We start from the raw sequence: 27363 nt of genomic DNA on the forward strand, positions 1-27363 counted from the left end.
CTAAAGGAACACCGTGAAAGATCATCAAGTAACAGAGTGAAGCCAATTTATTTTTCTTAATTATTTCATCTCTGTAACAAAATTGAAGGCCCAGCCTTAGTTTCTCGTACTCGCTCTGCGAGTGCGAAAAAATAAAATTTATAAAAACAACACCCTGGCACGGAAAGGAGGGCTTACCACTTAAATGCGATGTTGTACATTTTGCTAGGCACAGTGCATGCTTGACAATTCAAACAAAGCCCGAACTTTGTAGAGCGTAACGAGCCCCGTCACTAAGGCACAGGTGGGTGAACAGTTTCCGGAGCAGTCCTTTCTTAACAGCTCCAGTGCAGTACGAACAAACGATGACAGCAGCAACGTCTTTGTAACAGGCTTCATCGCCTAGCGTCTCCGTGGCTGGTGGTCCTAGTTGACCCAGCTGGCCTACATTAACTCAAGCTTGTATGTCATAGGCTTCACCAAGGGCAGTTCTCACATCTTTTCTTTCAGCATGATCTCCAGATCATTGGCACAAGGAGCCGAGAACAACACCTTCTGCAGTAGACGTGTGAGTGGCACCGAGCCGGGAGCACTCAACGAAAACACCACAAAGACGACGTAGTACAAGGCACCAGCAAGGAACAACGCAGCAATTGTCAGGTACAGTACGTGGTCTACCGGCTTTAGCAGAGGCAAGACCACGAGTGCCACAGCCACAAGGAACCTGATCACGGCCAAAGGTAAAGGAACCGCATAAGGCCTGTGGGCATCCTTCATGACATATCGAAGACTGAAAAGGCACAGCAGTACTACGATCTCCCACAGCACTTCTAGGAACACCGACGCTTCGATCAGGTAGTTAATGGAACCGATGAAGGTGAACGCGAGAGCGAGAACACCGCGAAGGACGATGGCAGCCACCGGTGTCGAACTGTTGACGGTGATGCAAGAGAAGATGGGCGACAGGTGACCCTGTCTTGACGCGGCCAGAATGACACGCGCAGAGCTGAAGAAACCGGCACAGAGAGTTCCGAAGGCACTTATGGACACAGCGATTGGGATGACGCCTGCCGCCTCTTTTCCCCATGTGGCTGCAGCGAACGACACGGCGATGGCTTCGGAGCTTGCAAAGGTGTGTGGGTCCAGCACGACGAAGTAGGCGACGTTAGTTAGCACATAGATGGCAGTTACCGACAGGATGCCTATCATAGCGGCTCTCAGGATGTTCTTACTAGGCTTCCGTACCTCTTCTGCAACCAGGCATACCTGCTTCCTGTAAGAGTGAGAAGTGAAGCTTTGGATGTGGTTTCAGTGGTCTTGATTTAATAACAGCGTAAAAAAGGGTATCTTTAGAAACTACCTCTTTACCTGTTAGCATGAACACAGTCTCATGAAGTCTCATACGAGAACATATAGCGCTCAGGTTGGTTTAGGGCTTTGTTTTTGCAGCTTTTGATTTTATTTATGTGTATATTGAGTAGCTCTCTGTCCATTCTGAAAGAACTTGTGCGTGTTCAGTATTTTTTCGTACAGGCTTAAACTTTCCTACACAGAAAATTCGGAATAGAGCAAGAGCACAAGAGAAAAATATTGCAATATATAACGATGCTCATATATTTCTTCCAGTGACATGACTGCATTGCCTGAAGAACTCAGATTTGTACAAAGCAAGAGTCTCTATATAATTCTTGGAGTTCCTTTGGGCAAACATAATGACCAGGTCCTGATGTGCAATAATTGCAGCGAATTAAGGCAGACAAGGGCATTTGACTTAAAGGCTTTTAACCTTGACTGAACAGAATGATCTTGTAAAAACTTGCTGCTTCCAACTAATAAATTTTTCTCTTCACACCGCGTCTCAGCATAAAGCTGCTTATTTCTTGAACAACGACTCTAGGAACAGTTTGAGGAAATGCTTAACTAAGAATCAGTACTTTTTTACGGTAACATAAATCAGTCACACTAATACAAAACACATATGGCTTCAGAAAGCTTCAATTAACGTGCCAGAAAGCAGCGCAAATGTAAACACAATAGCAGCAACAAGAGAGAAGGCGCCAGACGAAATCCTAAACACAATTAACCCTTTTCCACTGCTGATATACTTATCAAGTGTGTTCGTGCTATTTGTACCTCAATATAGAAGGCCAGAAGCTCTGAAAGTACTTAAAACTTGGATTTTGGAATCAAACATCGGTTTTGTTGTCTGAATTTGGTTTTCCGTTTCTGCATAGCTTTCCTCAATATCAGTCACAATGAATCCAGTGACCATGCTTGTGCACCTCGACTGCAGCCGAAATAAAGCCCCTTTATCTTTCTTTCCGCATCACAAAGCTGAACAACAATATTTTTATTTCGAATAGAAATATGTCATCTGAAATTATTCCTTGTTTTCCAAAGCATTATTATATTGACTACGTGCATTCTACGTCATCGCTCTGCGCTGATCACGAGCGCGTGCCTCCTATAGACGAGAAAACTGAAATGCTGACGTTGAGCGTCTTACCTTATACCTGGTTCGCTGCCGCTGTGTGTGCCTCCGTACCTTTTGTTCAGACCTTACATCATGTGCATTATGAAAACTAGACATGCAAAAGGCACTTACATAGTGACTGGCTCCTTTTTCAGAGTCCGAACTTCTTCGATCTCAATACTTGGTATATCTCAAAACGGACTTTTCTTAGGAGGCGGATGAGGCTGAGAACAGAGTTTTGTCCTTCTTATGAGGCACCCCTCATAAACTGGAGTTATATGGGTCATATAAGGGGCTATTCAGATGACTGTTTTGTTTCGCGGCCAGAATTTTGCTAAAATATTCGATTTAAAATATAAAATATTTTGCTAAAATAGCTTCTCTGAAGCATACACTTGGTAACAGTTAAGCCCGACAAATATCTGATATGGAAGGGGTATGCTAATTCGTTATGAATTCCAGCCTGTCACGTTTATGAGGCATAATAGTAGTACGAAAAAAGACTTTAGGGCAAGGGTAAAACAAGCGAATACGCATGCGCTGTCACGATGTCATTCTCCGCATTTTTGTACCATTTTAGGCAAACCCTTATCTATAGACACCACTTGGGACAAGAGAGGACATGAGTCACGAGCTCATCGAAGCGAGGACTGTTGAACTACACGACTCCCTCAACGCGTACTCCAAAAGCCTAATACCCGTAGAACTGGGGTTTCGAACATTGGGATGATGACCTTGGGATATACAAACTAATACCATCAAAGAGCCCAGCCTTCTCAAATTACGAGCGGTACCGAACGCGTTTTTCATCTGCGCACATAAACAAACACCTTGTAACTATGAAAACTGTGCTAGTTTCACCGTAAAAGCATTTATATTTGTAACTGCAGCACCTGCACTGGGCATTTGTAACTACATTTATAACTGCAGCGGCCATTAGGAGAAGTAGGGTGGACATTGTATATATGCCAGAATTGTTGTTTTACACAAAACTTGTTCTGCCTGCCTCGTTCTTAAAAGGAACATGCAATAATGTTATCGGTTTAGGTAGGAGGACTGCTTTAGACTTCAAATATACAGTGTGGAATCATCTCGACGGTGTCCTCGCTTACCATCCACCGTAAGAGTACAGTGCTCCGTAAAACGCCAACACCAATCTGCTTGGAGATTCTGGCTTGATGAACATGGCCTCTCCTTGGAATTGTTGACCTGAAACACAGAATAAATTTATTGCCTCGTTAGCTTCTTTTCTATCTATATTAAGATGGCAAACATCGTCACAATTAATCGACACAATAGTTTAACGCCGCGCTTACATCATGCAGTAAAGTCTACCACTCATAGCATGCTGTGATCATATTTTTCATATCAAGCAATATGACGCAACAAATGCAAAATATTTGCAGGTTAAACATTTTTTACAGATGGGTGCTTACTATAGCTGATGGTACAGTTCTGGATCGCAGCGCGCTCTAAAGCGTTGGCGCCACTGTTACTGTTCCTTATGCTCCTGTCTGCAGTTCAGCGGTGCTGTAATTTTCGCTACTGTTGTGGCATTTCTGTTCCTCTTAAAGGGAATCGATAAAAAACAAGCATGACTGTTTGTTTCTATTTTGTGGCGTAATTTACAACAAATTCAAGTTATGGCGGCCTTGACTTGCGGAGGCGTATTGCATCTTCCATCGCTGCATTTTTTTATTCGATGAGTTAGCTAAACGTCCACATTATCCAGTACAACCATATTGTAAAGCCTGTGTACTCAGAGCACCACAGGACATCTGTGCTCCAAAAGAATGGCTTGCGGTCTTCGATCAACAGCATTCCTTGACCAGATAAAGAAAGTTTTATCAGGCACTAGTTCCATTCACATGATCACGCAGTTGTAATGAGGATTTTTTTCTTGGCTATGCTTTTCCTTTTCTTTTCATATTTGCCCTTTTCACTACAACGTTTCCATGTGTCTTGCCTGAAATGTAACTTACGCGCCTCATATTTCATGAAAAAATAAAAGCCGCACCTTTCATTCTTAGGTTTTCCTTTTCCTCTAGGATCCTACCTCTCGTCACCTTCAGATGGTTGACAGCATAAGCACACTTTGCACAAGAACACAGCAAACATTTCGCGATAATCAGCACAAAGCACTCACAGCAGTTAAGGCCAACGTAGAAGGATCCAGCGCGGTTTTCACAAGTTCATAGAGACCTGGTTGCCTCAAGTGTCAAGATATAGTGTCAGGACCGCGTACCACTGACTTTGACTATGAATAAAAACCACGGACATGAGAATTTGGATAGCGAAGCGAATATTCTTCTACTAGATTCGCGGAACAGTTGAAGAAGTGCACGTCATGAAATAAATACCCAGGGAATCGCATTAGATTTGAAGTTCTTGAGTAGTGCTCGTCAGACAGAAGCAACTTTTCGAATAGTGTAAGCCGTTTTAGACGGCTTTCGGAAACAGGGACCTCTCTGAGGCCGCATCTCATGCTGCCACAATTAGTTTGCGGAAGGTAAGGGTTCATTGCCGTGATGCTCTCGTTTAGCATCGTTCATAGTGCTCATACAAAACTCTTTCAGGTAAGGTGTCGAGACAGGCATACGGCGCCGCCCTTTGTCCGATTTTGGAAGTCACGGCTTGAACTCTGGTTTGTCTGGTGGGGTTTAACGTCCCAAAGCAACTCAGGTTATGAGAGACGCCGTATGTGGAGGACTCCGGAAATTTCGACCACCTAGGATTCTTTAACGTGCACTGACATCGCATAGCACACGGGCGCCTTGCTTTTCGCCTCCATCGAGAAGCAGCCGCCGAGGACGGGATTCGATCCCGTATCCTTGGAAACAGTAGTCGAGCGCCGTCTCCACATCAACTAAGAATTAGTGCTGTTGTGTTCTGTTCTCGAAAGCGGTTGTGGTTCGGTTGCTTCCTCACTAATGCAAGTTAATTTTGTTGTGCATGCTATATACAGGTAATGTAATTGCTATAAAAAACTGTCGTCTCGAACCTCTAAAGACATAATTGTTGGCTCTTTTGAGAGCTGCGGATTAACACCAACACTTGTAGCGCCGTCTCTGACGGTTTACTATTTAGCTTTACTATGAGATCTGGAATAGTCGGCGAAATTGAAAATAGCAAAATATTCAATGCTTATTCGAATGGGATCTCTGGCTATTGTATTTGTACAGATTCTATTCCTAACTACACTATTAGTGTCCCATTAAGTTGGAAAAAACGTATTCTCTCCTATACAAAGTGTTTTAGATTATTTCTAACTAATTTACGAGGTGTGCTAGGGAACCCGAACATTTATTTTACATCATAGGCTGTTCATTGCGTAAATATGGTCAGTCCAGTAATTTATAATTATTAATTTGAGTAGTATAATTAAGTGCTTGTTTGATATCAGATACTTGAAGGCGGACGGTAAAAATAATCATAGCAGACATTTTGGAAAAATGACATTGCTTGTTTAGCCTAGCTGAGTGTGTTTCTCTGAGAAATCTGTAGTGCGTGGAGAATTTTTTCACCAATTTTCGCAGCACGAATCAGTGAATTTGCGTTGTTTGCAGCTTCGTTGTATACACAAAATGTAGATTTTGCCACATTTGCCTAAATATTACTTGTGGGTATAACATTAAAACGATAATAAATCATCGTAGATACTACTGCATAATGCAGGCGTGGTTGTTAAATGTGTTGTGCTGATGTGGTTTCACGTCGTCGAAAGGAACTACGAAATTCAAATAATAAGTAAGCTAGTCGTGAAGCCTGGAAACGTTGGAGTTCACGCTGATAGACATGCATCACCTTTTGCTGAAAACCACGCCAAATAGTCGAGAAATGTTCAAAGTTTGGAGAAAGTAGATAACCAAGGGAACTAACAACAAACACGTACTGTTAGGTGCGAAGACTGCTCCCGTGATTATTACCGAGACCAAGACGAGGCACTTGACGGTGGAAAAGACGTCCTGAACTCTCGCTGATGTTTTCACCGAGAAGCAGTTGACTGCGGTGGCAAGAGCTGCGTGAAAAAAATAATTACAGGTTATTGAGAGAATGCATTCCTCATGACGAGTTAGGGCAACCTAAGCGTTATCGTAATCTCAAAGTCTAGCGCAATACCAAAGTGGCCTTCACAGGGCACTGACGGTGCGTGAGGCTATTACGTGCTCAAGGAAAGTGCTCTTTGCGCTAGAGCAGCCGTGCGTTTACGCAAAACGCGGGATATTTCCCTGATACGAACTCGTGTAAACCTGCACGTGAGTGGCAAGTGAGAGAGTGTTAAACAAAAACGAATCAAAAACTGCCTTTATAAAACCTTAGACATCTATACTGTAGGCGCAGACCATGAGTCAGTGTCTTATTGCCGCACTTAGCTTGGTGAGGCGGAGATATTTTTAGTGATGCAAAATTTTGATATGATAAAAGCAAGCAGCTTTACGACACTGAACCCCGCAATGCTCATGTATACTTAGGCACGGAATAAAACTCAAAAGTACATACACGCACACGCGCGCGCACGCACGCACGCGCGCACACACACACACACAGACACACACACACACGCACACACATGCACAGAGGCGCACACGCACACACGCACACACACACACACACACACGAACGCACGCACATGCACACACACAGAGACAGACTTACAGACAGAGAGCGAAAACAACGTTCACAAAGGACGTGTCCTGCCGCGTGGCACACCAATCTAAGATAACATTGATACAAATCGGCTTCTTAGCCTTCTCGTGCAGTATTTATCTGATTATCACTTCATATTCTGAGCGCACGACGCCACTGCTAGTTTTTTTTTCTCACTCCAGCCATTAAGTTAGGTTAGGTTTATACACTGTTGAAGAGACACAAGAGAACTGTCGATAATGAGCGAGGGAATTGTAAAGAGGTGTGTATGCTTGTGCCGAATTGCAATGATGATATCAGGCACAAGAACTTGCTGAGATTCTGGACTTTGCGCGCTCAGAAGTCCGGAACAAGCGTTCAAGCGCATGAAGCACTGGTCGCGCTTCGAAGAATAGCGTTTCGCTAAGCACTACGCCGCAGCGCTGAGTGATATGCCTATGGTCAATATTGAGAAGAAGCTGTTAGCAAAGCTTATAATGAGAGGTTTTTATGACAGAAGCATATGATCTATGAAGCGTTACTTTAGTTCTTACGTAATTACAATGCTTCTGTGTGCACAGCAGAAGCGTTCGTAGTTTGCAAACATTCATCTTTCAGTTTCCGCCTCATCTTTTTAAGACATCGTCATCATCTTCATATTTGTCAGTACTAAATGTAGTCCGGTGTGCATTGCATGAAGAAACCATATTGCAGTGTTCTTCAATTACCCCTATCTTGTACGCCGTGTCAGCGTTTACAGGGAAATTTTCCGAGTTCGCTTTCAACATTATTGTTTCCTGCACCAACCAATGTCCCTCCTCATTTTGCTGCCTACAGTGTTTTGTATTCAGTGCCCACTTTGTCACTTCAGATCCCTTGGGCATTTTGTGGGGCCCGCCTACATTTATTTCTGTATTCGTAACTGCACCTAAAAAGTAGAATGCATGGCGTATTCTTGTACCAGGTTATATACCTCTTTTCTGTGAGCGTTACCTGAATCAATCTTCATTCCGTCACTACACACGATTGATACTCATTTACTGCCTACATTTCACGCACAATAGTACATTCCCTGTTACCGTGCACAGCGACTTGGTTGCTTTTTCGTTTACTCTTCCCAACAGCAAGATAAGCACTGCAAACAGTCTTGCGGCGGCTATAACAGTAAAGACTTACGTATGGCCCATTGTTAAGGAATGCGACTCACGAATTCGGTTCTAAAAAGTGGCTACAGTATGCTGTCCAAGTGCATCGCAGACTCACCGGTGAAGCTCAGCGCCACCAGGACGCTGATCTCGTATGGGGCGGTGCAAGTGGGGTAGACAACGCTGAGCGCGTAGCTGGAGAAGGTGAGACCCTGTAGTGCTGCGCTCATGGGGTCCAGCACCAGTGAATAGCACCACATCTGCATGAAAGGTAGTACATCCCCGAACCGTCCGAGGACCTTGCTGGCTGCAGTCAGGTACGCGTAGTCGCCGCCAGAAGCCGGTAGCAGCGTCGCCAACTCGGCGTAGCATAGCCCACCTACGCAGCGTAACCGCAGAATCAGGACAGGACTGCCCGCAGTGCATTTCTGTGTTCAAATGGCATACACTGCACTTATATGAAAGAATTACCAATAAAAAAAAAACACTGGAACATATGGCTTTCAGCGTTTAATCATGCTTAATGGGGTTGCAAGCTGACGCTATGGCGTTTTCACAAAACATCATGCCCATCATACCATCTACCGGTAAAGCCTTCTGCATACCATTGAAGTGCCTTCTGTAAACTGTTACGTTGTTTAGAATACAAGCTGAGCTTAATAACAAAATTTTTTGCAGTCAAAATGTGCTGCATGTCTCAAAAGAGCCTCTTTGTGTACATCGTCGAGGCAGAAAAATTGTTCGCACTCAATTCTCTAGTGATCACGGACGTGAAGGAGAAAGCCAAATATTAATTTGAGGGTCAATCCCTAGATTGTTGAAACCTCACCTGGAAGAGAAGCTTATGACTTTGTTTAAGGGCTTGTTGAAAACAAGCAAAACAGACAAAGCATGCGTACAATTTGAGAAAAATGACCTCGTTTCAATAGAGTCTATCGCTGCGAGTGAAATATCATCATTTGTATTTTCCGTGAACACTTTTGTTCGAGTTTCACAATGCGCGTAAGTATATTCTCAACCGTAAGAATGAAAAAAGGTTTCCTAGCGGGATAAAATATTTTTTTTCTACGGAACTGCGTGTACTTCGAGAATTTGAACAGCACGTGAGAAGAGAGGACAAGAAATACATTAAGTGATGACTGCTGTCTACGTACCCAATGTTTACTTCACTAAGTTTCCTTTACAGAAAGCCGTAATTGGACACCAGAGAATGTAACCTCTCACCTTCAGCTCTCTGCATCCACAGTACCTAAATGTTGCATCTGTATTGTGTTTTCTAAACGTAACCAGGCTGCATATTTCACTTCTCATTTGGGTAGTAGAGAATTTGCACCATTCCTTAAGCTGTAAATTTGTTCAAAGTAAAGGAGAGATCCTGTCCTTACTTAACAATTTTGGAATCTCTAGGAATCCATGTTATCTTTAGGATGCAAGCGAGAATTACACCGTGCAGTCTGGTTACTTTTGCGAAGACGTCTGTCCAGCATTCCCATTTAGCATTCCTCTTTCATAGATGTAGTAGCTGGTAGGCAACATAATCGGACGCTGATTGGACGGCAGACTGCGTGACGTCACAGCACCACATGACATAGCCGAATTGGCGGGAGATGGCCCTTTGGGCCACAGTTTTGATACAAAAATCTAACTCTCAGGCACCCTTGCACCTCTACCAGTCCGCTACTCCTGGTGCTTCAAGGCGCGTTAGTACGGATTGGCCAAAGGGTGGTTTATATCAACGGCGAGTGGCCTTTGACCTAATGAGGCGGGTTAAGAGTGTATGTCAATGAGCACGTGCAATTCGAAATCGAAACCATGCGAAATAAGATTGCTGGTGTGCCGAATAAGCATGTGGCCTAAGTGTCTGAATCGGCCGTTTTATTGTTATTTGCCAAGAAATGTCAGCTTCCTAATGAGCCTGACCAAGAAGGGCAGTACAAGGAAACGTTGTCACAATTCGGAATTCGCGAGAAAGTTAGAAGGATTAGGCCTGTAAAACATCAAAGCGAATATTTTGTGCAATATCGAAGCATATATTTATTTCAAAAACTGGCCAGTGCTGCTTATTTGTTCTGGTATTTCATAGCCAGGGAAAGTTTTTTACCCATGAAAAATAAGTCCTTCTTTTTAACTCTGCGAGTGCAGACACTGTGAAAAGGCAAGAAAAATATTTGATACTTACCTATTAGACTTAACACTCCGCAAATGAACCATACGAGGAGGTCTACTCCGATGGAGCCGGAGTTCCTGAACACCGAGCTTGGTGTCACAAAGATTCCGGAACCTGCGCAGTTATAGACCACCCAAGTCAGCTATGGGTGAAGAAGCGAAACATTAACATGGAGATGCCCCTTTATCCTAAGAAAATACATCGATTCGAAAACCAAAACACCCTAGTCATTTTATTGTGCTTTCAGCGTATTTCCCTTAGTTTTTTGGTAATTTGCGTGGTTGCTAAATGACGTTACGAGCTCGGGTACTAGGATAGTTATTAACTGCAGGTCAATACATTGGGATGGCTGCTTGGTTTACCTGTATGACCTGCGTTCACATAGGGCTGCTACGGGACTAGCGCTACACTTACATTCATACAGACATCCCGTCAAGTTTCGACTAAGGAGTTTCTTTGCGAGCTGGTAATGAATGATATCACAAATACTAAAGTGTCCTGAGACAGAATGCCACACGTTACAGCTTCCACCCTGAAACGCCTCTCCTTATTGGACAGCATCGGACGGCACCCAGTGAACACGTCTTTACATGCAGATCATCAAATCCGTTGTAAGAAACCTTAAACTGCATGTATTAATAGGTCCGAAAGACGGGGGACTCTAGTGGCTATATTTGTAAACAAACAAAAGGAAACAGTGGAAAACCAGCTTGTTCCGACGTTGGATGAGCGCTATACATAATAAACTTCTGTGCGAAACTCGAGACAAGAGGAAGGCCCCAATTTTCTTCTTTTGGGGCCCAGATCCCTTCAAGATTAGCCTGCTCCGAAACTTCATTGGGTGCTCACTCAACATGGATTGAGTGATAACGAGAAGGCCAACACATAACACATACTCGTACATAACAGAGACAGTTTAAAAGAATCGGAAATAATAGCTCTAGCAGCTCCATACAGCATTTGTGAGTTTTGTGACCAACAGAACACTTCATTTCGTCATCATTTCAATCACCTCTTTTTCCATCTCATTTGTATATATCCACTTTCCAGTATAGTTCTTGCACCCGTATTCCACGTTAACGTTCCTTTGTCGTTAAAACGTGTTGTTTAGTCTACCAAAAAGCAGTAGTTTATTACATGTTGATGTAGGAGGACTCTAATATCACTCAGCGCCTAAAGTACGAAGCTCGTGGTTAAGCTCGGCATTTCATGGCAGTGACGCCATCATGCTGTGCACGTTTACTTTATTGTCGGCCAATGGTACCCTTACTTTTACCATACTACTGGCTACTCTGTAGCAGTAAGCGCAGGCTAACAAACGGTAGTTGTACGGCGGTTTTCTAGCTTCATAGTTAACTAACAAGGTTTCTCTGCTGCACGTTTCATGAGGCATATGTTTATAGGTACACATTACGACTTGAACAATGGACACAAGAACAGTGCTGGAGAATCATAAGTGCAGCAATCGGTGAGGTACTACGAACAGATGCTTTCAGTCAATCGTCGCTATAATTGTCTCATTGCGGCCCGTTTTATGCAGTTTATTTTTCTCGAGAGTGCCTTTTATTATTTTATACTAAAATGTCCCCACATTACATAACAAATATTTGGATGTTAATCATGTTTCGCATCATGCCGACCGATTGCGGTGGGTCAGTGGTTAGGGCGCTCAAATACAGAATCGGAGGACCCGAATAGAATCCCAGCCGCGGTGACCGCATTTCGATGCAAGAGAAAATCGAAACGTTCCTATGATAGCACGCCTTAATGAACCCCATTGTGGAAATCAACTAAGACCCCTTCACTACGGCACCCCTCAAACTGATGTTAAACGTCGGGAGCAGATTGTTTTGAGCGCTGCTTCCATCCTTGAAATGTGTAGCATGGATATCAGAGTGTTCATTGTTGCTACGAAGTCTGTCTGATGATTCGCACAAGACATTCATTGGTAACTCATTTCAGGACTGACAGGAAAGAAGTGAGTCAGAAAGCGATGCCAACGCACTCGGATTTTGTCACTCCATGCGTCCGGCATAACTCTTGGCACTCCACTCCTGATTTTGTCATTTTAAAGCGAAAGCCTTTCTAGGCTCATAGAACGAAATCTCGCGCGCGAGAGTTGTGCGCGAGATATGTCATATTTCGCGAGATTGCACGAAACGTGTTCTTGTCAAGCATTTCTGCCATCTGCAATCACACAACACGACAGGAGCGATGGTGTACCGTCCAAACTCGACAGATGCTGCGCGTTTCCTTTTCTGTAAGCCAATTATATGTGTCACTTCAACGAACGCTGATTAGAGGCAAACAATGAAAGGCAAATGATAGGAGAGAAAGGATGGGCTTTTGCCATTCTCTTCTCAAGAGACATCTCAGAGAGCCTGTAATTTTGTTTGCTGGCCATGGTGACACAGTGCTTTCCCAATGCTCTGGCTTGATGTAAAGTCATTCATAAAGAGACACAAGTCCTTTAATTGGCAAAATGCTGTCGAACAACGCAACTTTGTAGTGCATAAATGCGTAAGCTCACAGTTTACTCCTGAGAGCCAAGAGCAGGCCGGCGCAATACAAGTGATTAAAGAGTACGAGAGTAGGAAAAATATTTCACTCAGAATAAATGTGTCGCCTCATTGTTAACCTTGTCATGTAAGCTTGCATGACAGAGATTCCTAGCGATGACTGCGCTGACTAGCTCGCGTGAGGCGAGCCAATCAATGATAGTTGTAACTGGCTCTTCCCGTGCACGGGAGCTTTGTGCAACAGGCGGCATTTACTGTAGTTTTGGGCTGGAAAGGCTTAGGTTTAAATGAGTGCGTTTTCAGCATTAGATATAGGTCAACAGCACCATCATCATCGTCAGCCTGACTCTACCCACTGCAGGACGATGGCCTCTCCCATATTTCTTAAATTAACCCGGTAACGGGTAACTGTTTCTAACTAGGCAAGGTGAGAGTAGCATTGCGTTAGTGGCTGCCGATCTTGACAAGAAAATGACAGGACGCCCCATGCAATTTATGTACAAGCGACACAGCAGGTGCTCAAAATAACTATTTTGCTTGAGGAGAGTCTCGCCTTCGCAAGCGTTCAGTATTCCTAGTGTTCGACAGTTCTGATATTTGCGACCTGGAATGCAGCCGCTACACTAATGTATATCAACTTTTTATTGTCCTTTCCGAGAAGGATGTTTATGGGGAATAGGTAATGAGAAAACCATGTAATACTCCCAAAGGTTTCACGGGGTCTCATTTCGGCTTAAAATAAAATATTATTGATTAATGACCTAGGAGGTCCCCCGGACAGTTTATACTTCGAGACCTCCTTCTGTAATACTAATAACCTTCATTGAGAGGCAACGTTCCAATTTCCGATTTGCTACTTTTCACGTTGGGCGTAGTTGCCAAACGCCCATATAGTCACCACGGTGAACATCAAGCACGACCAGTTAGTTAGCACAGGAATCGTTCAAACTGTTTAGAAATAAATGTTTTCAAGCATAGTGACTTGTGATGACTTTTAACCGCTTCTTGATGACAATTAGTGGAAACTCTTTGTTTATATTTTTCTGTTCAATCATTTGGTATTGTGATACATTAATAGGTAATCATAACTCTACAAGGTGTTATTTTGTGTTGTGATCTGGGACTTAGTTTGCTGTGTTGACCGATCGGAGTGTCGCATTTATTAGAAATATGAACTTGCGTATTCCTTTATTTCAAGTCTACCTCTAAAGAAACATGTGGCTTACCAATGACACTGCCAATGATGAGGGCAACTGCACTGCCCAAACCCACTTGCCGCTTAAGAGCTGTCTTTCCTGTTGGAGGAGGGGCTGCAAGCGTTGTCTTGCTTGGAATAACAGGCACATTTTGGTCTTTGGTCTGGATGCCGTTTTGTGTGGGTGGCAAATCAGCGGGCGCAGGCTTCGGGTCCCAGCTTCCTCGGCTGGCTGAGGACCCTGCGAGCAGAAAGATTCCGAGCACGTGAGCAAATGGCGAGGCAAAAACATTTACATTATTCCTTTACTATCAATGAAAATAGCATTCACTGCAGTTTTTAGACTCTGAAAAGAATTTTAGAGAAGCTGCTGAGATTTAAATAAAAATTTGATAGAAAAACAATATGATGATAATAAGTCCGTATCGAAGTATGAAGGAAGAAATTGTTCTCTATCCCGCCGGGGCGGTGCAGCGGTTAAGGCGCTCGACTACTGTGCTCAAGGATGCGGGATCGTATTACGGCCACGCCGGCAGCTTTTCGATGGAGGCGAAAAGCAAGGCACCCGTGTGTGCTGCGATATCAGTGCATGCTAAAGAACCCCGGTGGTCCAAATTTCCGGAGTCCTCCCTTACGGTGTCTCTGACAGCCTGAGTCGCTTTGGAACATTAAACCCCGCAAATCAAACCAAATTGAATTGAGAAATGTGCGGTAGTAAGTGTTTATTCAAGCAGCATAATTTCTACGAAAGGAAATACGAACCACCAAAGCGCCATTACTGCAAAGTTATTTTTCCGTATTTGCTTTTTCGGTAAGTTTAAGGTTTTCAAAGTAGCTGAAAAATGCGTCATTTTCTGCTAATTTCTACGTTTTGAATTACGGAGTCTTCTAAGTGGTCAAAATATTACTTATAGGTGGCAGACTTATAAAAATATTCACACGTCAGACAGTACCTTCTTCAAAGAAGAGTTGATGCATCAGGAGGATATATCAGCTTGTTCAATCGGTAACCCTCGCCAATTGGTTTTCTGAACAAATGCCTTGGGAAGGAACGAGGCCCACACTTCTGCTACTATGTCATAAAAGACAGCCAACCCGCTACTGAAACTGAGTCTTCATGAGAGAAATATGCGACCTGTAGTCCCCGACAGCCAGTGTCAGTAACAACGGTTTGCTCACGGTTTTTCAGGTAGCGTTTCTCTCTTTCCCTCTTCATTTAGCACCGCCTCTGCAATGCGACATGGGTAGCACGCAATCGAATTCCTTTGTCGCATCATTATCTGAAACGCCTGCCATAGCTTGAAATTGAAACATCCAATTAAGAGCGACTGATCGCCAACCAACACAGCTGGGCATTCTTGTGTAGGCTATGCTACATTTCCGTGGCCAAGGGTTATGCAAGGCACAAGAGCGCTTGTGCGTCATCAAGGACATTGGAAACTTTTATTGCGTTAGCAATACTGTGCCATGTTTCAGCCCGTCGCGTAGTCCCGGGAAGGGCCACGTTTGACCTTGAGTCACAGCAGAGCCGAATACGGCTTTAAACAAGCCGTATGAACATGCCTTAGTGGCCTATAGGGGTAACGTGATTGCTAGGGTCCTGGCAGGCTGATTCTGACATAACCGTCCCATGTGAAACGAGAGACCCAAGTTGGCAGCTCCTGCCAGGAGACCACGGACACGGAAACGGACTAAAAAAAGAGACGAGAGACTATTTGGGCCTTGTGTTATGCAGGCCTGCAGCAGAAGATGGACATGTGATTAACCAAATTGAGACCAAGTCTAATTACTTTACGGACGACCGTAGTGTGTTCATTGGGATGAATAAAGGCAAAGAAGACTAGTCGTTTATTTGTGTGCCATGTCTTTACTCATAGCTAAACATCTCAAGCTACACCATGAGGTACACTAAATGCTGAACCATAAGCGCCGCTATGGAGGTATTACTAACGCAATTCAACCGTTTACACAGCACCACACAAACCACAGCAAAAATTTTTTTCATCCCCTTTTAGCGCCGTATCGGTTATGATGAACAGTAAGCAAGCAATGAATTGTTGGGTACGGGATGTCATGTTATAAGAAACAGTCAACGGCGTAGTTCGACACCTCAATCAGCACATAGTCTGTGAGGGATGACGTAGCAGATGGCACAGAATTAATATTCAGCGGCTGGGTTCATCAAACTTCGGTTATATTCCACAGCACCAAAGCTTTCTTTTGTTTGTTTTCATTGAATTACGGCAGCCGCTGCCTGTATCTAACCCACATTATTGATAATAGCAGTTGAAGGCTAAAACCACTGCACTATTTCAAAGAGTAATACAGTTGGTTTAGCTAAAGTGTGAAGTTCGACAGCGGTTGTAAGCTCCGTTAAACCTCTTGGAATGCTTCGCGTTGCGGAGCTTACCTTTTGAATGGTACATCTGACATTCTTAGTGCCATGAAAAGGGAGTACACACAATGTTCTTTATAAGTCGTCGGTGAAAACAATATAACAGCAGGATCCAGTGCACAGTTAATTTTGTCGGCCGGTTGTAGAAACAGACAGCAGCGGGGCTCTGTTCATCCGGGGTTTTTGTGTCGATGCTAAATATCATCTGCATTTACCCGAATTTCATTCACTGCGTCTGTAAGATTTTTTTATTTATTTGCTTTCTGGTAGTTTTCGCGTTACAGCCACGGCCACGCCGACGACTATTCTGCGACACTTTGTCTTAGACTATCGCGTGAAACCGTCTTGTACTGCCCGATATCAGCGTGCTTGAAAGCATTCAAAAGGGTCCTGCGGTCTTCAGGACAGCACCACTTCAACTCCAATCTGCCTTCGTAACATAAAGTAGCAAAACATAAAGTAAACCCGAACACATGATAGAACCTAAACAAGTATCGCTAGTCATATATATTATTTTATTCGGCTCTGGGATTAGGGCCAGGCAAGCCTTTCCGCCCTCCGGTTTTTCTCAAGCCTGCAGCTTGAGCTTTGCTGTGATAGCAAATATGGCATGTCTCATTTTGGTTTCTTGTTTTTATAAACAGCCCAGCCTGTCTATCTAGTGCCTCTATATATCGTATCTCGCCGCTAGACGTACAAATGTTATTGTGCTAGTTCTAACTTCGCCGGTATCGGCACCAGGATGATGTAAAAGCAGTAAGCTACAACGCCTGGTAAGGCCGCAGATTACAGTTGCAAACTAGTTTTCGTTCTCCCTATCAGCACTTCTTTTATCATGAGATCAAAGAGGCCTTCAACACAAGCAAGGTTCTTCCGCTTGTTCTTTCCTCTTGTGGGCACAACTTGAGATTTCCGGTGACAGGACAGCTGACATGCAAGAGTTTAGTTTCACCTCGTAATCAAGATTCTCAAGGCTGCCCTATCTAGAAGAGAAGGACGAAAACCGCGCTCTCAGACGGGACCGCAGCACGCGCCTGGGTTCACCCTGGTCGCTCCTATCGTATGGGAGGGTTGATATCAGAATCAGCCTGCCAGAACCGTTTGCAATCATGTTACCCCTACGACACGCGAGCACGTCCATATGGCTTGGTTGAAGCGTGACTTTAGATGAGGGCTGGTAGCTTACGCTCTCGCGTCATACCCTTAAAGGATGAGCTTAGGTGTCCGCAATAATGTAGCATCTTACACTGATAGGGCATAATAGGGGAATAATGTAGCAGGCAAAAGAAGCTTCCGCCGTTGCCTTCGCAATTCAACTAGAGTTAACCAGAGCTAAACCACAACTAACTTTTTCTAGCCCTTGAGACACGTCTAAAGGCACCTCACAGCTTGAAGGCCATGTTTTTGGTAAATGATTTAGAGATAGGTGAAAGACGTGTGGAAAAAGACGTGACTGTCTATGCAGGATGTAAACGTGAGCTGGAGAGGAAAGACTTTAAAAAGGAGCCCACGGGGTCGCTGTTATTCATGACTCCCTCGCGCAACGAGAACGCGAGGCAAAAGCTCGCCGTTTGCTTTATTCTTTCATAATAATACCAACCGCAACCAGCGGAGAAGAACCTGCTTGACAGGGTCCTACCGAGAACATAAACGACGGCAACCCCTTTACAGGTCAAGGAAGGTCACGGGTGCGATTGTGCGCACTGAATAGGGGCGCGGCCGGCTAGCGTCAAGTGATTAAGAACGTACGTCTCGGCCGACATGGGAGAGAGGGAAGGAAGCTAGCTACATATTAACCGCTGTGCTGCGTTTTTGTTTCCTCTTTCTGCTTATCGTAAGCTGTCAAAGAAAAAAAAAACTGTCTGTATATTTAACTAACGGAATCGCACGAGATCGGTGCATATATTTCTCCGTGTCTGAAAAGAGGCGCTTCACTATTCAGCAGCTGTTACGTTTTTCAAAAGGTGAAATGGTGTTCTTACTAAAAAAGTTAATATGATATCAAATAAAAAATTTGAGGGACATTCAAATTGCGCTTGAGGGTAGAACGAGATAAATAATATGGCTACACAGTGTGAAAAAAAAAAATAGCGCTTGTCTTTTAGGCTTGACCGGATGATTTCAACGTTACACAGAGGTTCATTGTTCTAACAGCTTTTGCGCATAAATTAGAACATGCCCGAAAACAATTATGGAGACAACTTAAGCTCCGCCTTCGAGGGTATGACACGAAATCGCAGGCTATCAGCCCACATATAAAGCCCAGCTTTAACCAAGCCATATGAACGTGCCTGCGAGGCCTGGAGGTAAGGAGAATGCAAGGGTCGACGTCCTGGCATGATGACTCTGAAAATTCCGCTCCATATGAAAGGAGAGGGTCTAGTTGGTAGCTCCTGAAAACGTAATCTGTTGCATACGCCTGTAACAGATATTAGTTGAGCCAGACGTCCGTGATCGGCTCCAGCTACGCAGATCACGGAGGCCAAGAACTGGGAATTCGCAGCGGGACGTTTCAACCAGGAGAAGGGCAGAGCTGCCTTGTGAAAAAGGCGGGACAGGTTGGAGGAGAGGGTTATCGCACGCTCCAGGACCCATACATTAGGAGTAAGACATGTTACACCAGGCCACCCATCTACCATCGTATGGCTTGGATAAGCGGTGATTTATATATCAATTACTGGTGCTCTTTTACCTGTTATTGTAGCTCACGTATGTATGCAATAACGTATGGATGAGTTAACAAAGGCTCAGTTTAAAGGTTTAGTAATTAGCTGAGGGTCAAAGGGCGCGCACGCTAATCAGGATTTCCAATACAACCGAAGACATCAGTCGCTGATGCCTTCGCACCATACCATGAAAGGTGGAGCTTGTGTGTACCGCTCATATTTGAAAAGAAAACAGTAATCGAGCGGAACCACCACTACTGAGAAATATGATGTTTTTAAAGCAGCTTAGTACCTCGGAAAGCATAGAACATCAACCGGCATATTTAAACATAATTTACAATTCGACGCTTTTGGTAGTGTTGGGTAAAATTCATCAGCACAAATATGCACGACACAGCATTGTTAACAAAATATTTTCACCAGGTCACGCCGTGAAAGTACTTCAAGGTTTAAAGGAACCATTTGTATCCGATCTCGCAAGGTAGGTGGGCTATTCACTCATAGTTTGAACAGGGTCACTGTCTTTAGCATCATTTTGTCCGGCGTGGTCGCATATATTGAAGTAAAATGACACGAGCACAGAGCACCTGGGGGCAGTGCTTCACAAAGCCCGCAAATCAGTTTCATTGTGGGGCTTTGAAAACAGGAAAAGTGCTATAATTAAGTGTGGACGAACGTGCACACATAAAATGTAGAGAATACACTATAATTGCGTAAGAGCCACAATATATAGTTTGATCGTGATCAAGTTGAGCAATAATTTCACTTACATGTCTTATCACAAGTCAGACGTGCAGCTTGCAAGCGAGGTCATGTACAAGAAACAGTCTCATGATAGAAACTCCGAGATGAAAAAGCCACTTTGGCGGTATGGACACCTGGTTAGGGCAGCTTATTTTGAAGAAATAAGTGCCAAATAAGAAAGAAATAGCCGCACATTATATATCTCATCATCATGGAAATACAGCGCTTTGAAGACAAGGACAAATCATGACGACGGACCAAATCTCCCGAACATCCACCCTGTACAAGTTCATTTCTAGTTCATAGCGCACGTGCTGTCCACTCTGTGGTTGGCCCTTCTCTTCAAAGTGCTGTATTTCCTTGATAAGGAACCAACTCGCCTGTACATCCACCTTGATCTATCTCTCATTCCTCTTTGTAAAGTCCTTTAAGCATGACAATGAGTATGAATCATAGTCTGCTTTCCTGAGATAGGAAAACGTCTTCATTGATAGCCTACTCATTTCCTTCCCTGTCATGCAACCCGCATCAGTCCTGAATAATATGCACACTAATATATCGACCAGGCAAATTCTAAATTTATGAATATTTCGATACAGCGAGTTATGAAGGACGCGATAGCGCCTTTACCACCGCCATTTCATGGCCACACACTATATATATATATATATATATATATATATATATATATATATATATATATATATATATATATATATATAAGTAGATAAATGAAGGGGAAAGGAGGATGCTCGTTATAATACATGAAGGAAAGAAGCCAACAGTCGGCGAGGCCAAGGAAAGCATTGGGGATTGTTTTCTGTCTTTTTTTTTTTTTAATTTTTACTTGGATAATCACAGAAATGAGTAATGTAATCTGCTTAGGGGAAAGATAATTAAACGTAAAGTAGAAGAAAAAACAACGTGCCGATGGTGGGGACCGAACCCACGACATCCGAATATCGCGTCCGGTGCTCTTCCAACGGAGCTACACCGGCCGCTGTCCCCCCTGCTACTTTCTCGGGTATTAATGTTGTCTGTATACGAACCTTGAGAGTGTTCACCAGCGCCACCCTCAACCATAGCGGCGGACGTGGGACGTCCTGTGTTACCGCAGCGTCACGTAGAACGTGATCAAGAGCGAGGGCGAAAGCTATATATATACAGCAGTGAGACGAAAATTCGCGTTCCTGCTCTCAAAAACCAATATATATATATATATATATATATATATATATATATATATATATATATATATATATATATATATATATATATATATATATATATATATATATATAGTGTTACGACGACGGCTTACCAGCAGAACGAAAGCAATACGTTCTCGTATAAAGCAGTCACCACAAGCTTTATCACGTACTGCGCTAGCAGCTCGTAGACTTGCTGCACGGAAGGGTCGCGTACCTAGATATTCTATACCCTTTGAAGGGTACTTAGGCATCGATCTTCGCCACTCAGCTGGTAGCTACCATGCCGAATGCCTAACAAATTGAAAATATATGCAGCTGTCACCAAATGCAATCAATGACTCTAAAAGCAGTTGCGAAGTATGCCGGAGCTTTTTGAACTGTGGTAAACTCTGCAAAGAAGTGGATGGGTTCGAGGTTAAAATATTATCACAAACACACCAATATTTTCTTGTATCTTATAAAGTGGCAAGCCAAACGAATTTTATTGCCAGTGGAAAAACGCGCTGACAATTACAAGGTACCGCAAAATGACATGGTCGTGTAGCTTTTGATTCGTGGGAATGCAATTAATATTTTAAGTCTTTAGATCACCACAACTAGAGTTCAGCGTGCGCCTAGAAGACAAGCAGCAAATTCACTTACCCATTTTTTGTCTGGGCAGGCTTCAGGTGAATCTTAGAAGCTTTTGAAGGATTTCAAGAGCTCGTCCGCCTCTGCTTTCTCCTCCTAATAAATGATTAATAGGGAAGGATTTCCATGTGAAACAAAACAAACAAACGACTTTTTTTAGGTACGTCATATTTACTGGCGAGCCGATCAAATAGAGACCAATGTGTTTCAGATAGAGTTGATGTTGTGCTGCGCTCGACATAATAGACAAAAATCCTGCCAATAGATAAGACGGTCGGGTACTTGGAGATAACTGTGATTCTATTTACCGCACACGAGGATTTCTGTACATTCCAGATATAGCTTCCAGCAGAAAGCGGAACAAAAGCTGTTTGCTCACTATTCAATGACGTCAAAAGCATCTGTCTCGTAAACGTCAGATTAAAGGCAAAACAATTGTGCCGGAAGCTTCATTTAGAGGCACTATTACCCTCATAAGACAAGAGAAAGATGCTCAATCTCAGCATGTTCTTAAGTACGAAAACACCTTGAGTAGATATGCCTTTGCTTGTGATCGTTTCCAAAATTGGGTAGTGGCAGAAAATCCCGGGAAAGGTATTAGAAAAGACCCCGCCACCACTAACTATGGATGGCCCATATCAGGTAAAGAAATCCGAAGAAGGAATTTAATTTCTGAAAAAGGACCATGTCAAGCGATTTCGAGGATCTGCTATCGACACGAAATATTTGTATCACTTCATCCCTCATGACAGGTTATTAAAATACATTAGCGAAGCAATTGACCGCTATACACCGGTTACTTTTTACAATGCCCCAGGCATTTCTGGCGAAAAGGTTTTAGATCTTTTGAATTCTCTTCTACCGACCTACCCAAGAATGGGAATGGCGTGTGTTTATTCAAAAGAAAGTGATACGCATATGTTTTCTATCACTCCTTCTTTCTCGGATTTCTCGACAGTGCACTCCAAACGTGATTACGCGTTCAATAGCTTCAAGAACTGTTCAAGTTTGCAGATGATTAGCTTTTGCAAGATTACCATTAAACTAGTTTCGCTACTGATTCTATGAAATCTAAGCACACCGGACTGTGCACAGTTTTTCCTGTCAGGCTGATGGGCTAGCAAAAGCAGGATATCTCTCAAGTTGTTGCGCCAGTAACTGAAGGGATGGTAAAAGAAGCTGAATGTTGGCAAAGCAGTCATTGATTTCAACCAAGAAAGGGAGGTAATAGGACTACCCTATGCGTATGTTCGGTCCTATAATTTTAAAACAATAGGAAAAAGAGTTGGAGATGATGACGTGTTTTGGCACCTGCAGCATATAGCGGCTTGTGCGCGTGAGTAAATTGTCGTGGATTATTTTCCTAAGCGGAAGAAAATGCGGCAGAAAAAGCATTTGTCCTGCCAACTATGTGGTCTGTTCAATCCTTTTGTCGCGTTGTGGGTCATACATCAACCAACATGGTCATTGTCTGAATGACAGATTTAGGGAGTATTGAAACAACTTTAAGAATGCTGCTTGAACATGCAATCTCGGCGTTCACTTGCGCACTTGTTGTTGCTTTTCTTTTTTTTTTAATCATCGGGATGCTGCTAACCGCAAGATCTACTTATTAGAGACTAAGTGCGAAATTTCAAAACGCTCCTTAACTGAGTTAGGGCGCCTTAGTAGCGGCTCGCCTTCCTAGAATCAATCGTTAAAAGCACCTTACTGAGACCTTTCCCCTAGGTAGGCACTGCGCTACCTTCATGCATCCTTTCATCGCTCCTCCACCTGAACGCAGGCTTCCCTGCACAACAACTCGCTTTGAGCTTCCGCAGTAGGGCGTCTATGATGGCTTGGGTGACGCCCACTGCGAATGAAAAAGCGCGTAGAGAGGACATTCGTTGATGTTTCTGCGGAACCTCTCCGTTGTAAACAGTTGCATGCTACAAGGCCAACGATGTCTCTGTGTAAAAGCCAAGTTCAGCTTTGAAACTAAACGTGTCAGATAATAAACGAGAGCACATAGGAGCGCACCTCGAAAGAAGCAATGCTATAAATGTGTACTTGCTTTTTTTTTACAATTTGAACCATTATACCTCAAACATTAGACGACTATTCTCGACACCACACGGATATATGCGCTTCCTCGTCGCTCTGAGGGCCTCCTTATCCAAGGAACCGTTAAGGGGGGTCAGAAAATTAGATGCCTCCCTTAAACGCCTCATTAAGTTGAGGGAGAATGGAGGCAGGCTTCATGTGGAACGTAAGGGATTAACGTAAGCCAAGGAGCGTTCGAAAATTTGGTCCTCAGCTAAGTACTTGAAATAATGGAGCTGAGCCCGAAACATCTCACAACATCGTCCATTGCAATCTCAATGAAAAGGCACAATCATCTGCTTTCCCACAATCGCTGTAGTCACGAAACGTCTCCAAGCTCACGGTGATAGGGTGTGACCTACTTGCAACTTCCCTGTTGTTTCGGCGGTGCTAGAGCATATATGCCGAGAGGATCCTGAATAAACATTTGTTATCGGTTCCAGCACTGGGTTTGTCCTTTTCCCTCCTCTTGGCTTAATGTCATTGCTCTGGTTCACCTGTCACTATGAAAGAGGAAGTAACGGATGGCAGAGTAGGCAGTGAAGTGTGACTGGAATTCGGCAGTAGGAATAAAATAAAAAACACAACAGGCAAAGCAGCTCGAAATCGAAACTGGAACCGTCCTCCACGGGCTACTCCTACTCTTGACTGTCAACATGATGAATTATCGCTTGTAAAAACGGGTAAAGCATACCGATGCTAACACGTATGTTTATTTTGATGTAAAGATACTCAACAAGTGAAATAGAGCACAGATGCATTGAAGTACTGCGCCATGTCGTCGTCCGGGCTGCTGATGAGGCAAACATGAGAAATGAAAAACAGGTATTGGAGATATCTTCATTGGTGCACCTGTACCAGTCCTCATGTCGATGGGAAGCTCCGTTCTGGCCAGTAATCTCTCGTGATCGTCTTTTTGCTTACTATCTTCCTATTGCCGCGAACCAACATGCCCAATGACGTATTATGCTGAATTGGTCATCTACTCCTGTAGCGAGTTTTTTATTATATGGCTATTTGGTGATGCATAAGAATATGTCCCATCTCATATCTTCACTGGTTGATCTTTACAGCAGAACATTACCAAAATGACCTCTTCCTCAATATTTGATAGAAATAGCTCTAGACATATGGCAATCACATGCCCAAATCGTATAAGCAAGCAGTGGTACATCTAAGTTCATCGTTCATCATTTGGTATGGCCTCTTTATGTAGAGCAATGTAATTTGCCGGCTATATATTTATGTAGAGCATTGTAATTATATATATATATATATATATATATATATGTTCTACATAAGGCTGCGCAGACTTGTTGATGACGATCATTCATCCTGTTTAATCAGTGCTTCATGACGCAATCAATTTAAGGCAACAATAATTAATGCCTATTAATTGCAGGGTTATAGTGCACTTACGAGGTGTTTCGAGAACGATAAACGCATTCTGGCGGCACTGGACGCCGCTTGTGCAGTAAACATGCACCAGAGTGCACACTGTTCATAGCTCATTCGCAGAACGCATTTGACTTGAGAGTGTGTTGCCTTGCCCGCAAAGACTTCGACGCCCTATGTAAAAAACTAAAAGTTCTTGCAAGTTTTATTCTTGTGCTCACACTGTTTTAATTTGTTTTGTTGTTGCAAACTTTTTTATTATGCTAAACGTTTGTACAATAGTTGCTTGTAAAGTTTCACGAGCGCTAACGCCAAGAGATATTATGAAAGAAGTTTAGAGTTTGTCCAGAAACTAAAGCTACATCACTTTCACGTTTCCATGCTAACTGGGCAGTACAGACTTATCTGAGGCCAACCAAATATTAGCAAAATCTACTATCAATGTTAGCAAGTTAGCAATTTTAACCATACCAAGGTAAAAATAGTAAATACAGTACAAGAATAAACGCACCATATAGCATTTATCAAAGTGCTCATCCTACTGGGCATCCTATATTAGCTAGAATTTGAAGTCTGTCATGTGGCAATTAAACCCTACTCCCCACCCATCTAAGTTGAGAAATTACAGCCTAGATAACAATATGCATTCACCAGGGTTGTCCGTCGTCCTGGTGTTGAGCTTCTTGCTTCTCGTATGGTGTGGATGAATATGCATACCAAGAGTTTTTTTAACATTTTCTGGGAAATATTTTGTGACGATATTTTTTACTCGTATTGCGTACCTTCACGGTAACAGTAAGAATATGCGGGGATCATCCTTCGGTAATCTTCTGCTTTTTGCGATAAATTTTATTGGTTTTGAAAAGGAGCCTCACATTTCGTTTTGAGCTCAAGAGGAACTTCAGAAGAAAACATTTGGTCACGCTGTTTAGTTTAGACCGATTCTATATATACGTTCACAAAGTATTCTTACAAACTCTGAGATTCCCTCCCAACGATTTAAAATTTTCACGACTGATTTAATAAGAAAAGTCATAAGTACTCATTTCGAAGGTCGGATTCACTTCAGAAGCAAACTTTTGTTACTGATCTGAAGGTTGAACTATTTCTATCGTAAAACGTATCTTACAATATTTTACAGCTCTCTTGCAGTTATTTTCAAAACGCAGCCCTTTAGGCATGTTTAACCGCCCGCTACATGTCAGGAAACACTTTTTCCTCGTATAGGGACCATTGGTGGTCATTCCCATCAACATATATAGTCATGAGTTCCAGAAGCAATATGACCAGTAACAAACGTCTCGCACAAAATTCCGAACAATCTCGATATTTTTCTATTAAATACCAAAACGTCCTTTGGACAATATTCATTGAATCTAGTTAGAAATTTGAAAAAAAAAAAAAAAAACTACGCTTGTCACATATGCTTACGGAGTAACTAATAAATAAATGCTCAAACCTTATTACATTTTATGCTGTTCATGACTGTACATGATATTATCATAATATTTCATGGTTTCAGCAAAGATTGAAAAGTGTCCAAGAATACGTCACGTATTTTTGAAAAAGGTTGTAAATTATTCAAAGATATATCAGTACTACTTATAACATGTGCATCACTACCCATAGATATTCAACTGTAGCAACTGACGGATTGTCTAACCACATTATATATATTTTTTTGTTTTTCGGTCTCAAGAAAAGTGTTCTTTTTCACTAAAGCAGTTACGACGATCGTGGACTTTGGAAACAGAAACTACTGCTCCCTCTGCTAGTGCTTACACTTGATAAACAGTGCGCCTGCTCAAACACAACACTGATGCAAAAGTTACACCGAGACACTCCTGTCACTGCACGCACTCCATGTTTGCGTTCAAAAAACCGAACTTCCTCTTCCGAACTGGTATATCACCCACCATTGCAACGATGCGCAGGAGATGCAGACCGGCTGGCTTCGTGCAGGATATTTCAGCGACTCCGTTCGTCTAGCGGTACATTTTGTTGCCGCCCGATCGTATTGCTTGTGGCGGGGCAAATACGCGTTGCCGAGAAAGCAGCGGCGGAGGGGAAGGCACACATACGCAGTAAAACAGGTTTCGAGAAAGCAAAGGACTCGAGGCCTCGGACTACTGCCGA

General features: G+C 43.1%; 1 protein-coding gene across 1 annotated transcript; it reads right to left on the reverse strand.

Annotated features, from left to right (window-relative positions):
• LOC146173135 (b(0,+)-type amino acid transporter 1-like) lies at positions 1–27266 on the reverse strand. The gene is made up of 8 exons (XM_084585677.1): positions 27144–27266; positions 21763–21846; positions 14136–14345; positions 10403–10504; positions 8342–8602; positions 6345–6470; positions 3565–3661; positions 1–1252 (listed from the first exon to the last, which is right to left on the reverse strand). Exons 2-8 carry the CDS (start codon positions 21764–21766, stop codon positions 472–474), a joined length of 1581 nt encoding a protein of 526 aa, XP_084441803.1. The 5' UTR covers positions 21767–21846; positions 27144–27266; the 3' UTR covers positions 1–471.
• Positions 27267–27363: the final 97 nt, after the last annotated feature.

This window comes from Amblyomma maculatum, chromosome 11 (genome assembly GCF_055883805.1).
Source record: "Amblyomma maculatum isolate TAMU_Amacu chromosome 11, ASM5588380v1, whole genome shotgun sequence".
NCBI lineage: Eukaryota > Metazoa > Arthropoda > Arachnida > Ixodida > Ixodidae > Amblyomma > Amblyomma maculatum.